The 13,946-nt window shown below is 43.3% G+C and overlaps 1 protein-coding gene across 1 annotated transcript in view; it reads left to right on the top strand.

Moving 5' to 3' along the window:
- Positions 1-13,946, top strand: part of LOC140187023 (uncharacterized) — a 93,849-nt gene that overhangs the window by 21,798 nt on the left and 58,105 nt on the right. The window contains 8 exon segments of the mRNA XM_072241883.1: positions 887-1,195; positions 5,256-5,459; positions 5,549-5,674; positions 5,839-6,009; positions 6,288-6,392; positions 9,126-9,221; positions 9,856-9,990; positions 10,550-10,562. Coding sequence (XP_072097984.1) covers positions 887-1,195; positions 5,256-5,459; positions 5,549-5,674; positions 5,839-6,009; positions 6,288-6,392; positions 9,126-9,221; positions 9,856-9,990; positions 10,550-10,562 — 1,159 coding nt within the window.

Genomic DNA, 13,946 nt, shown 5'->3' with positions numbered 1-13,946 from the left:
AGAGATTGTGTTACCAGACGTGGCTTTCTGTTGAGGAATTTAAATGCAGAAATTCACTAGATTATTAAAAGTGATGGGTAGGGTGAGGATGGTATGCTACTTGTGTAAAACAAGTGGCAGAGTAAAGCAAATAGGATTAGAAAAATATAGGGCTATGGGTAATCCTAGGTAATTTCTGAAGTGAGTACATATTCGGCACAGCATTGTGGGCTGAAGGGCCTGTATTGTGCTGAGGGTTTTCTATGTTTCTACATAGGCCTGTAGGGTTTTTGAGATTCAAACCTACCTTGTGTAGGTCCACTAAATTATTCTAACCGGCTTATGCTTTGTTATCAGATCTCATTAGATTGTCAGCTCAATGTTAGTGAAGTGCTGTGGCACCCTACCATTCTCATAAGTGACTAAATTTGGTCCTTCCTTGCAATACAGAAAAACGCAATTCAGCCCACTGGGTCCATGCCAGTACCCAACAGAACAATCCCTTCAGTCCAATCCCTCTTCTTAGCTCCATGTGGGACCAAGGCTTATTCTCTGTCAGATGCCCTTTAACTCTTTGTTATCTTGCCATAACCTAAAGGATAATTTGCAACAGCCAACTAAACTACCAACACATGTTTGGAGTACCAGTGAAAACTGAAACAATGACTGAACGTGCAGCGAAATTGTGACCTCTCCAGACAGACATCACCCAACAACGGGTTTGAACCCAGGGTCCTTGAGCTGAGAGGTGGCAGCATGAACTGTTGGGCCATCATGTCACGTCTTTCAACATAATAATGATTATGGACTATTTGCACCTCATCAGAGGTCAGGATGCTGTCTAAAGTTTTATCATCTTTAGCTGCAGCAAAGGTGTTATATTTTGTGTCCTATCATATATCTTCAGGCTTCTCTGGAAAATTCAGAAAGCAAAACCCTGCGTATTCAGCTTGAGTTGACCCAGGTGAAATCAGACATTGATAGGCGGATTGCTGAGAAAGATGAGGAGATCGAACAAATCAAAAGAAACTATCACCGGGCAGTAGAAACCATGCAGGCAGCCCTGGATGCTGAAATCAGAAGTAAAAATGATGCCCTGAGGATCAAGAAAAAGATGGAAGGAGACATGAATGAAATGGAAATTCAGCTGAACCATGCAAATCGCCAAGCTGCAGAAGCTGTGAAATGTTATCGAAACTTACAAGCCCAGCTGAAGGTGAGTGAAATTTTAGTTCAGGCAATAACATTATGCTAGTGTCAATGAAACAAGTAGATTGATGACTGTGCTTAAAGTGATTTTGTCAGTGCCTTCTTTCATAGATCCTAGAAACAGTGAAATATATATTTATTATTATTTATTTTGTTGCTGCCTGGGCAGGGCGAAAAGCATTATCAAGGATGCATCTCACCCTAACCATGGACTTTTTACTCTCCTCCCATCTGGTAGGCGCTACAGGAGCCTCCGCTCCTGCACCAGCAGGCACAGGAACAGCTTCTTCCCTGAGGCTGTGACCCTGCTGAACCTCACATCACAGCGCTAAGCAGTATTGCTCCCATATTGTACTGTCTCAGTACTTTTATATTTGTGTGGTGTAGCACTTACTTTTTATTCACAGTTATTTTGTAAATAGCACTATTCTTTGCATTTCTGGTTAGATGCTAACTGCATTTCATTGGCTCTGTATCTGTACTCGGCACAATGATAATGAAGTTGAATCTAATCTAATCTAAATAAGTTAAATATTTTTCAGAAGAATGGGGGGGGGGATTTCATTGAAACTTATTGAATGTTGAAAGGCTTTGATAGAATGGATGTGAAGGAAATGTTTCCTGTGGTGGGGGAGTCTAAGACCAGAGGACACAGCCTCCGAATAGAGGGGTGTCCAGTTAGAACAGAGCTGAGGAGGAACCTATTTAGCCAGAGGGTGGTGAATCTGTGGAATTCATTGCAACAGGCAGGAGTGAAGGTCAAGTCGTTGGGTATACGTATTTAAGGTAGAGGGTGATAGATTATTAATTAGTCAGTGCATTAAGGGATATGGGGAAAAGGCAGCAAACGGAGGTTGAGAGAGAAATAGATCAACCATGATGAAATGATGGGCAGACTTGATGGGCCAAATGGCCTAATTCTGTTTCTATATGTTATGGTCCTATGGAATTTGCCTTACATTATTTCCAATATATATGTTCAACAATTATTTCAATACTGACAAACTAAAAAGTTGTTGTAGAAAGGTAACACTTTCAGTACGCTGGATGAACTCAGGAGGTCGAGCAGCATCAGTCAGGTACGATGAGTCGACGTTTCGGGCCGGAACCCTTCGTCAGGACTGAAGAATGAAAGATGGGGAAGGATTTGAAGAATGCTTATAGCATCAGTTAAAAGACCAGTAATTTGAAAGACAAAGGGGTGGGAGAGGGAAGCATTGACATCATAGCCCTGAAAACAATAGATAGTAGAAGAAGGAGGTGGAACCATGAGGGAGCTGAGGGAGGGGGGTAGAGTGAAATAGGGAAAGAGGAAGTGGGGGGGTGGAGGGAATTACCGGAAGTTGGAGAATTCTATGTTCATACCAAGGGGCTGGAGACTACCTAGACGGTATATGAGGTGTTGCTCCTCCAACCTGAGTTTAGCTTCATCATGGCAGTAGAGGAGGCCATGTATGGCCATATCTGAATGGGAATGGGAAGCAGAGTTGAAGTGGGTGGCTACCGGGAGATCCTGTCTGCTGTGGCAGATGGAGTGGAGATGCTCGACGAAGCGATCCCCCAATCTGCGTCGTGTTTCATCGATGTAGAAGAGGCCGCACCGGGAGCACTGGATGCAATAGATGACCCCAACAGACTCACAAGTGAAGTGTTGCCTCACCTAGAAGGACTGTTTGGGGCTCTGAATGGTTACAAGAGATGAGGTGTAGGGACAGGTGAAGCACTTACGCTTACAGGGATAAGTGCCGGGTGGGAGATCGGTGGGGATGGACATGTGGATAAGGGAGTCACAGAGGGACCGATCCCTGCGGAAAGTGGAGAGGGGTGGAGAGGGAAAGATGTGCTTAGTGGTGGGGTCCTGTTGAAGGTGGCGGAAGTTGCGGAGGATAATGTGCTGGATCCGGAGGCTGGTGGGGTGGTAGGTAAGGACAAGGGAAACTCTGTCCCTGTTGTGGTTGCAGGAGGATGGGGTGAGGGCCGAAGTGCGGGAAATGAAGGAGATGCGGGTGAGGGCATCATTGATGACAGCAGAAGGGAAACCATGATCCTTAAAGAAAGAGGACATTTGAGATGTCCTGGAACGGAAAACCTCATCCTCAGAGCAGATGCAGTGGAGATGGAGGAACTGGGAAAAGGGAATGGCATTTTTGCATGTGGCAGGGTGGGAAGAGGTATAGTGGAGGTAGTAATGAGAGTCAGTGAGCTTGTAGAAGATGTCGGTGGACAGTGTGGCTCCAGAGATGGAGACCGAGTCATCGAGAAAGGGGAGAGAAGTGTCTGAGATAGAGTAAGTGAATTTGAGGGCTGGGTGGAAGCTTGAAGTAAAGTCGATGAAATTGACGAGCTCAGCATGGGTGCAGGAAGCAGCACCAATGTAGTCGTCAATGTACCGAAGGAAAAGTTGGGGAGCAGTAGCAGTGGCTCTTCCCACTTTCTTCAGACTAAGGGTGTAGCTATGGGAACTCGCAGTACCAGAATAGGTCTGGAGCACAGACTGTTCCACATAACCAACGAAGAGGCAGGCATAGCTGGGTCCCATGCAAGTTCCCATAGCTACACCCTTAGTCTGAAGAAAGTTGGAAGAGCAACTGCTACTGCTCCCCAACTCTTCCTTCGGTACATTGACGACTATAGTGGTGCTGCTTCCTGCACCCATGCTGAGCTCGTCAATTTCATCAACTTTACTTCAAACTTCCACCCAGCCCCCAAATTCACTTACTCTATCTCAGACACTTCTCTCCCCTTTCTCGATGTCTCAGTCTCCATCTTTGGAGACACACTGTCCACCGACATCTTCTATAAGCTCACTGACTCTCATAACTACCTCGACTATACCTCTTCCCACCCTGCCACATGCAAAAATGCCATTCCCTATTCCCAGTTCCTCCGTCTCCGTCGTATCTGCTCCGAGAATGAGGCTTCCTTTCCAGGACATCTCAAATGTCCTCTTTCTTTAAGGATCGTGGTTTCCCTTCTGCTGTCACCAATGATGCCCTCACTCGCATCTCCTCCATTTCCTGCACTTTGGCCCTCACCTCATCCTCCCACAACCACAACAGGGACAGAGTTCCCCTTGCCCTTACCTACCACCCCACCAGCCTCCGGATCCAGCACATTATCCTCCGCAACTTCCGCCACCTTCCATAGGACCCCACCACTAAGCACATCTTTCCCTCTCCACCCCTCTCCGCTTTCCACAGGGATCGGTCCCTCCGCGGCTTCCTTATCCACACGTCCCTCCCCACGGATCTCCCACCCGGCACTTATCCCTGTAAGCGTAAGTGCTACACTTGTCCCTACACCTCATTTCTTGCAACCATTCAGGGCCCCAAACAGTCCTTCCAGGTGAGACAATGCTTCACTTGTGAGTCTGTTGGGGTCACCTATTGCATCCGGTGCTCCCGGTGCGGCCTCCTCTACATCGGTGAAACCTGACGCAGATTGGGGGACTGCTTCGTCGAGCATATCCACTCCGTCCGCCACAACAGACAGGATATCCCAGTAGCCACCCACCTCAACTCTGCTTCCCTTTCCCATTCAGATATGCCCATACATGGCCATGATGAGGCTAAACTCAGGCTGGAGGAGCAACACCTCATATACCGTCTAGGTAGTCTCCAGCCCCTTGGTATGAACATAGAATTCTCCAACTTCCAGTAATTCCCTCCCCCTCCCTTCCTCTATCCCTATTTCACTCTACCCCCTCCCTCAGCTCCCTCATGGTTCCACCTCCTTCTTCTACCACCCATTGTTTTCAGGGCTATGATGTCAATGCTTCCCCTCCCCCACCCCTTTGTCTTTCAACTGAAGCTGCAAGCATTCTTCAAATCCTTCCCCATCTTTCATTCTTCAGTCCTGACGAAGGGTTCCGGCCCGAAACGTCGACTTACCGTTTCTGACTGATGCTGCCCGAGTTCATCCAGCGTATTGAAACTGTTGCTTTGATCACAGCATCTGCAGATTATTTTGTGTTGTAGAAGGGTAACAGATGCCAATCATGTTTAAAATACTATTGGTTAGAATTATATTAGCAATTAGCTAATATCAGTCAATAATTTGGTTTTAAGGAATGCCAGTTACACCTTGACGAGGCTATTAGAGGCCAAGAAGAACTAAAGGAGCAGATGGCTGTGCTTGAAAGAAGGTGCAATTTACAGCTTGCAGAAATTGAAGAGCTAAGAGCAGCTGTTGAACAAACAGAAAGAGCTCGCAAAGTGGCTGAGCAGGAACTGATTGATGCCAGTGAACGTGTACAGCTCCTACATACTCAGGTAATGAGAGGGCAGCAATATTTCCTACTTCCTGGGTGTGCAATACTTCAGTTGATGAATATAAAATATGCAATGAATTCTTCCATCAGAATACTAGCCTGATTAATACCAAGAAGAAGCTTGAAATTGATATTAACCATCTTCAAACTGAGGTTGAGGATGCCATTCAAGAATCAAGAAACGCAGAAGAGAAAGCAAAGAAAGCCATAACAGATGTAAGACTGTTGTTTCAATGTTATAAGAGCATAAGATTATGAAATTGATCATGTAAAATTATTCTTAACATGAAGTAGATGCTACTTTCAAACACACTTTAGGATATTCCTTTTCTGTACTGTAAGCCAGTTATGACAATACTGTTTCATGATGTCATTGCAAGGCTGCTATAATGGCAGAAGAATTGAAAAAGGAGCAGGATACTAGTGCTCATTTGGCAAGAATGAAAAAAAACCTGGATCAAACTGTGAAGGACCTGCAACTGCGCCTGGATGAGGCCGAACAGCTCGCCTTGAAAGGTGGAAGGAAACAGCTCCAGAAACTGGAGGCCAGGGTACGGATATTTGAACAATACACAGAGTCAGAATCAGACTTTATTACTGACTTATAGAATGTGAAATTATGCAAAGACATAAAATTAGTGTAAGTTACAATAATAAATAACTAGTGCAATAAAACGAATAATGATATTTACTTGCTTTCTTTTGCAATTATCACTGTCCTGAAGAATAATGAGATATTAAAGAGAAGCTAACTTATAACTGAATGTAGAAAGCTGGTATATAATGTTCCACATTTCCAGTTGGTTTCATGCATTTATTTTCTTTAAAGGTACGTGAGCTTGAGGGTGAACTTGAAGCCGAGCAAAAGCGATGTGCAGACGCAAATAAAGGTCTTCACAAGTTTGAAAGGAAGTTCAAGGAGCTGACCTACCAGGTAGTGAGATTTAAGATGAATTGTTTTTCATTTCATTAATAGCATACAGTTCCACCCCTCTTCCTCCAAAACTGTTCATTGTACCCGGGATATGATTTTTGAAATGGTGCCTGTTCTTCATGAAACTTTATCCAGTGCGGTTTGGAGATTTTTTAAAACCATATCATTTGATCCAAATTTGTTCTTGGTTGACATCCACGAACCTGTGCTTTTTAATAGTTGGCTTTGGGCATAGAATAAAGGTTCTCACTCTGTTTAATTCCCTTTGCCCTACTTAAGGGCCACGGAGAGAACATGCAGCTTCAGCTTCTGTTCTGTTCAATTGGAGGTTATAAAATTAGAGTAGAATGTTTAACCTTGGGCTTCCTTGATTGGTGCACACTGAAACTCTGTTTCAAAGAATGGGCCATCTACAATGGTTCAATTTAATGTCAGAGAACATATACAGTATACAACCTGAGATCCTGACTCTTTGCAGATATCCACACAGCAGAGAGAAAAAATGAACCCCAAAGAATGAATGACAGAAAAGCATTAGAACTCCAAAACCCCACTCCCCTCCCACACGCAAACAGCAGCAAAGCATCAACCTTCCCTCCCGCTCTTGTACCATCAAAAAGCATCAGTTCCCCCATACCCAGTATGCAAGCAATAGCAAGCCCCCAGAGACCATGATCTGAAGTCCATCACAAACTAATGTCCATCCCATCATCTCAGCATCCCAACAGGCCCCCTCTCTCTCTAATGAGGGAGAGAGAGGTATTGCTCCTGCCACAGCAAGAGGGGAGGCTAGCAGATTGCCATTTCAATGTTACAGTCTGCAGTGTTGCTTTCTCAAGATCCCCTGATCTTAATCCCTTAATTCATATCTTTTACTTATTTCTCATCAGTTTTCAACTTTCATTGCTTCCTTAAGCCATTTGGAATGATATAATGCCTGCAGTATTGCACTATTCAAGTTATTATTCATGTATATCTCTTGACAGCAGAGGTCTCTTTAACTTGTCAGGTCAAAATCAACTTGCAAAATCAACTAATACAGAAATGAAACAGAAATGCTGGAGGAACTCAGTCAAGAAATATCAGCAGAAAGAAAAACCAGTCAATGTTTTAGATTATTTACCATTCCTCAGAACTAGAGGGAGAGTGGAGTGTTTTTGCAGTTTACAAGACAGAACTAGGAGAGGAGCAAGATATAAAACAAAGGCCTATATAGAGAGAGGCTAATATTTAGAGAAAACTGTAATTTAGTGCTTTGAGCAGCTGGTAATGGATTGTATAAAATCCCACCTTCCTGCTACATTGGACATCTTCCAGTTCACCAAACCTCAAATCGGTCCACTGAAGATGCCATAGCCTCGGCCCTCCACTCCATCCTGTCCCACAGAGGAAAAGAACGTCTCATACACCAGGATGTTTTCATCAACTTCAGCTCAGCATTTAACAGAATCATCCCTTAGAGGCCAGTGGGTAAACTGTCCTTATTGCAACTCAACACCCCTCTCTATAACAGGATCTAGGACTTCTTAATGAAAGACCCCAGTCAGTCTGAGTTGCCAGCAACATCTCAAGCTCCATCATGCTGAGCACTGATACCTCCCAGGGCTGCGTTCTCAGCTCACTGCTGTTCACGCTGCTGGCTCACGACTGCACTGCCAGATTCAGCTCAAACCGTTTCATCGTTCGTTCACTGATGTTATTATGAAGTTGGCCTCATCAGCAACAATGACGAATCAGCATTGAGAGAGAAAGTAGAGAGGCTTGTCAAATGGTGCGAGAACAATGATCCTGGTCTTAAAGTGGACAAGACAAAGCTGATGATCGTGGACTTCATGGAGGTGTAGGATGACCTCTCTCCACTGCAAATCAATGGCTCTGCCATGGAGAGAGTGAAGAGCACAAAGTTCCTTGGTGTGTACATTGCAGATGATCTAACCTGGACCCACAACACCTCCACACAAGTCAAGAAGGTACAACAGCATTTAAACTATCTGAGGCGAATGAGGCTTGCAAGGCTCCCTGCCCCATTCTAACAACTTTCTACAGGAGCACCATCAAGAGGGTCCTGCCTGGCTGCTTCATAGTGTGATATGGAATTTCCAAGACATTGGACCACAAATCCTACAGAGCTTAGTAAAAACCAGCAAGAGCATCATAGATGTCTCCCTCCACAGTATTTGTGTCATTTACCAGGAGTGTGGCAGAAGACTGGCCTGAAGCACTGTTGAAATTCCTACCACCCATCCCGCAAGCTCCTTGACACAGGAAGAAGGTACAGAAGCATCAGGACTAGGACTACTAGAAAAGGTAACAGCTTCTTCCCTGAGGTGGTGAGACTAATGAATACCCTGCCACCACCGAGGTCTCATCACAAGGACACCAAGCTGTTTACTGTTTATCTGTGCTGTGCACTACATGATTTTCAGTTATATTTTATTTATTGATAGTAATATTTTAAGTTATGTGCTGCGTGTGATATATATTGTGGATGCGCCATGGTCCAGGGGAACATTGTTTCATTTGGTTGTATACATGTACAGTCAGATGAAAATGAACTTGAACTTGAGATTTAGGATCCTTTTGCTTCATATCACAATTTAAAAAAACTCAGAATCAATGGAGCAATTATTAATTATGTTTAACCTTGTAAAACAAAGTACACTTTCTGCATGTTATGCATATAGTCATTATGCATGTATTCAGTACTGAAATGTGTATAAATTCTCTACACAGAGTGAAGAAGATAGAAAGAATAACTTGAGACTTCAAGACTTGGTTAACAAGCTGCAACTTAAAGTTAAAAACTATAAACGGCAATCTGAGGAGGCTGTAAGTTATATTGCTTTAAAATGTAAGCAAAAAACAAAGGACTGGGTTAGTGTCATGGGTTGTTGGCAATCAGCATTGGGATGAAGAACTGTTTCCATGCTGTATCTATGACTATGAATTTTAGATGTACTGTATCTCGCAGTATAAAGTGTGTTTAGCAAAACCACAGGGGCTTAATTTCTAGACAGAGCAAGCCTGACATATATCAGCTACTCATGACTCTGAAGAAAATAGTACCGATTGCTCTTATGCCTTTGCTATGCTGAACCTCTCCAACAAATTCCAGCCTGATAACCTTGTGCAGTCGCTACTACATTGCTACAGACTGATTCTCCGCCTTATAATAGTGCTTGTAATGTAGGTACACTAGAAAGCTGAAGGTCAAGATATGGCCCTGCTGCTGTGCCAAACTGAAGTGATGTCAGATTACCTTCTTGAAGTAATTACTATACCCCGCTAAATGCAGAAGTGGTTGAATTATATTGTATAATCTTTGTCCCCAAAATGCTAAAAAACACTTTACAAAATTGCATTTCCTTCTTGGGCTTACATGCTTGTTTAAATAAAAAAGATTCTTTCAGAACCATAAATGCAGTGGACTATCTTTAATGATTCTTTCCCCTTTCACTTGCAGGAGGAGCAGGCTAATGTCCACATATCCAAATTTAGGAAGGTACAGCATGAACTAGAAGAGGCAGAGGAACGTGCAGACATTGCAGAGTCTCAAGTGAACAAGCTTAAGGCTAAAAGCCGTGATTTTGTCAGCAAGGTAATGGGTGCAATATAACTTTGCATAACATGGTATATTGTCAAAGATTTGAAATAACGTAGAAAAACTTGGCCAGGGTTTACTGTACCAGGTTTTACTGAAATAGGGCAGCAAATAGTTTCTACCGTAAGTTGGACTTGGTCCATGAATTCATCTCAAAGTATCTTTGCTCACATGGTTAGTCCAACCTGATAATGGTATAGGTAGAAAAATAAGGTATCTAAGATCTGAGGAAGCATAACAATGAACTAAATCCTTAACCAATGACACTTCAAGGATAAGTAAAAAGAAATATTAAAAACTGAGGTAGATTGGATTAGTTGGGTATAGAAATAAAAAGGAAAAATAGATAAACTGCGGGAGAAAAAAGAACAACTAAAGCAACACCTTGGAGAAATTAATTTTGTTGTGGTTCTGCTCCTTACCAAAGTTGATGTGCACGCCCAGCTTAAGCGTTCTCATTCATTTTGACAACATTATTATAAACAGATGTCAAAGTATCATTAATAGTTGCAACATTAATCATTGTGTAACTGTTACTTATATTTTTTCTTTGCAGCAAGTACTAGAAGGTGAAGAGTGAGCCCAACATGGAAATTCATGAGTGATTACGGGAAATCAGCATAATGTGAATTTCTTAATCACTTAATGAAAGAAAAATAAAATCATCGCAATCTATATACTTGTTTATCCGCTTTATTTGATGTTAATTTGTAACTAAATTTATTGACTATCCAATATTACAGACAAAAATGATTAATTGCAATCTCCATTTGTTCCTAAAAATGTGTGGATTTCTCATTGTTTCTACAGTATGATTGAAAAGATTGCTGTTTCTTGTGTGTGATAGAGAAAATGAGATACATTTAATATGGTTTATTTATTCATAATTAAAGGAACAACTAAAATTAGAGGTGGTGTGGCAATGGGCAAAGAGATGCCTGGAAAGTGGGAGGACTTCAAAGGAGAAATTTAAGAGTATGGAGTGTGTATGTTCCTGTTAGATTAAAAGGCAAGGCTAAGAAATTTTGGGAACCTTGTTTTTTGAGGGATATTGTGCCGCTGGTTAACAAGACAGTGGTGTGGAGCAGATACTGGCAGCAAGGAACAAATGATGAGCATGAGAAAGTCTGCAGATGCTAGAAATCCAAAGTGACACACACAAAATGCTGGAGGAACTCAGCAGGTTGGGCAGTATGAAGGGAAATGAATAAACAGTCAATGTTCGGGCTGAGACCCTTCTTCAAGACTGAGAATGAAGGGAGAAGGTGCCTGAATAAAAAGGTGGGGGGGGGCAGTGGGGTAGACAAATGAGGTGCTCAAGGAGTATAAGAAAAGCTAGAGAAAATGTAAGATGGAAATCAAGAGAGCTGAAAGAAGACAGCAGGTTACTCTGACGGACAAGGAGAAGGAGAATCCCAAAGGATTCAACAGATACAGTACTGTGCAAAAGTCTTAGGTGCATATAGCTAGGGTGTCTGAGACTTTGGCATGGTATTATATTTGTCAACATGGAGTGGAGAATGAGTTTGTAAATCTGGTGGGAGCAAAGGATGTTTGGAATGGTAAGCGTGCAGCACTGTGGGAGGGGTGTGGCAGAGAAGGAGTGCCGGGGTGGGGGCCTGTGCACCCAGCCCAGAGACACCAGGCAAAGTCATTTGATTCCAAACAATTGATTTATTGATATTCCAGAATACCTCTCCTGTGCTTTCCACTCCCTCCCCTTACACTTCACCTTTTCCAACCCATGATCCCACCCTCCCAGTCCCCTTCTCATTTTCAGTCCACAACAGAGACCCATACCAGATTCACCATCACATATATGTTATGAAATTTGTTTTTTTTGTGGCAGCAGTACAGTACAATACATGAAGTTACTACAGCACTGTGCAAAAGCCACCCTAGCTACAGTGTGTGTATGTAAAAACATTTGTATGTATATGTGTGTGTATCTATATATATCTTGTACAGTACTATATATGAAGAACAAGGAGCAAAATTGGACCACTTGAGGATCAGCATAGTCATCTATGCATGAAGCTGAAAGAGATGGGGCAGATGTTAACCAGATTTTTTGCATCTGTATTTACTCATATCACCTGTGGAACCAGAGGAGCCAATGCACTTATGCCACCATCAAGGATGCTTACCACGCCAATCCATGCCCACACTTGTAAAATCTGATCAGCTGGGTGTACATCTGTTCCCAGATTATAACTGAATCATATGCTCATCAGCTCTGGCAGAGACTGCAGGCTATTACTTTCTCCTAAGTGAAGCAAAGTGTGCTGCTTCATTCCTGCATGAGCTCAACATATTTTATACCTGTTTTGAAAGGGAGAATAAAACTCCACCTATATGAATCACTGCAGCATCTGGTGACCTTGTGATCTCTGTCTCAAAGGCTGACGTCAGTTCATCTTTCAAGAGCGTGAGTCCCTGCAAGGCATCAGGCCCCGATGGTGTACCTGGTAGAGCTCTGAAAACCTGTGCCAACCATCTGGTGGGAGTGTTTACAAGGACATCTCCAATCTCTCACTGCTGCCGTCGGAGGTTCACACTTGTTTTGAAAGGGCGAAAATTGAACTAGTGGCCAAGTAGTGCAGGGCGAGCTGCCTCAATGAGTATTGCCCAGTGGCACTCAGATCTACTGTGATGAAGTGCTTTGAGAGTTTGTTCATGGATAGGATCAACTCCTCTCTAAGCAAGGACCCCAGCCTGCTGTAATTTGCCTTTCACCATAATATTAGCTATCCTCCAGTCATCTGGCATCTCACCCATGGTTAAGGGCATTTTAAATATCTGCCTACCCATCTCCACCTACTGTAGAGCAATTTCACTGGCTCTCCACTTGGCCTTGGATCACCTGTGCAATAGTAATAACTACGTCAAGCTGCTGTTTATTGATTACAGCTCAACATTCAACACCTTCATACCCTCAGTAGCACGCAACAAGCTCCAAAACCTAAGCCTATATACCTCCCTCTGCAACTGAACCCTTGACTTTCTCACTGGAAGACCACAGTCTGCATGAATTGGAAATAACATCTCCCCCATGCTGACAATCAACACTGGCACACCTTAAGGATGCGTGCTTAGCCTACTGTCCTACTCTCTCTACAGTTCAAACACCATCTGTAAATTTGCTGCCAACACAACTACTGTTGGTAGAATTTCAGATGCTGATGTGGAGGCGTTCAGGAGTGAGATAGGTCAGCTGGTTAATGGTATCGCAGCAACAGCCTTGCACTCAATGTCAGTAAGATGAAAAATTGAGGTCTTCAGGAAGGAGAAGTTGAGGAAATGCACTCCAAACATCATCGAGGGATCAGAAGTGGAAAGGGTGCACAGTTTCAAGCTTCTGTGTGTCAATATCTCCACGGATCTATCCTGGGCCCAAAATATTGATGCGATTACAAAGAAGGCATGACAAGATATCTTGGATATATGGAGGCTACTACCCAAGGTGGAGATGACTCATTTTACATCTTCCGGCAGCTTCTTTCACTCCTGTGCAGTAGCGCTTGCCGCCCTCCCCACCCCACCCCACCCCACCCCATACCAGACGGTGATGCAGCCTGTCAGAATGCAGAATGCTCTCCACAGTACTTCTGTAGAAGTTTCGAGTGTTTCAGGTAACAAACCAAATTTCCTCAAACTCTTGATGAAATATAGTTGCTGCCTTCTTTATAGCTGTTGGGACCAGATTACATCCTCAGAGATATTGACACCCAGAAACTTGAAACTGCTCACTCTCTCCACTTCTCATCCCTCTATGAGGAGTGGGTTGTGCTCCCTTATCCTACCCTTTCTAAAGTCCACAATCAGCTCCCTGGTCTTAATGACGTTGAGTGCTATGACACCACTCAACTAGCTGGTATATTTCGCTCCTGTACACCCTCTCGTCTCCATCTGAGAAGATTTATAGATGGCATTTGAGCTATGCCTAGCAACAA

The sequence above is a fragment of the Mobula birostris genome, chromosome 24 (genome assembly GCF_030028105.1).
Source record: "Mobula birostris isolate sMobBir1 chromosome 24, sMobBir1.hap1, whole genome shotgun sequence".
NCBI lineage: Eukaryota > Metazoa > Chordata > Chondrichthyes > Myliobatiformes > Myliobatidae > Mobula > Mobula birostris.
Note: the sequence above shows the minus strand (reverse complement) of the source record. Positions and strands in the feature narration are given on the sequence as shown.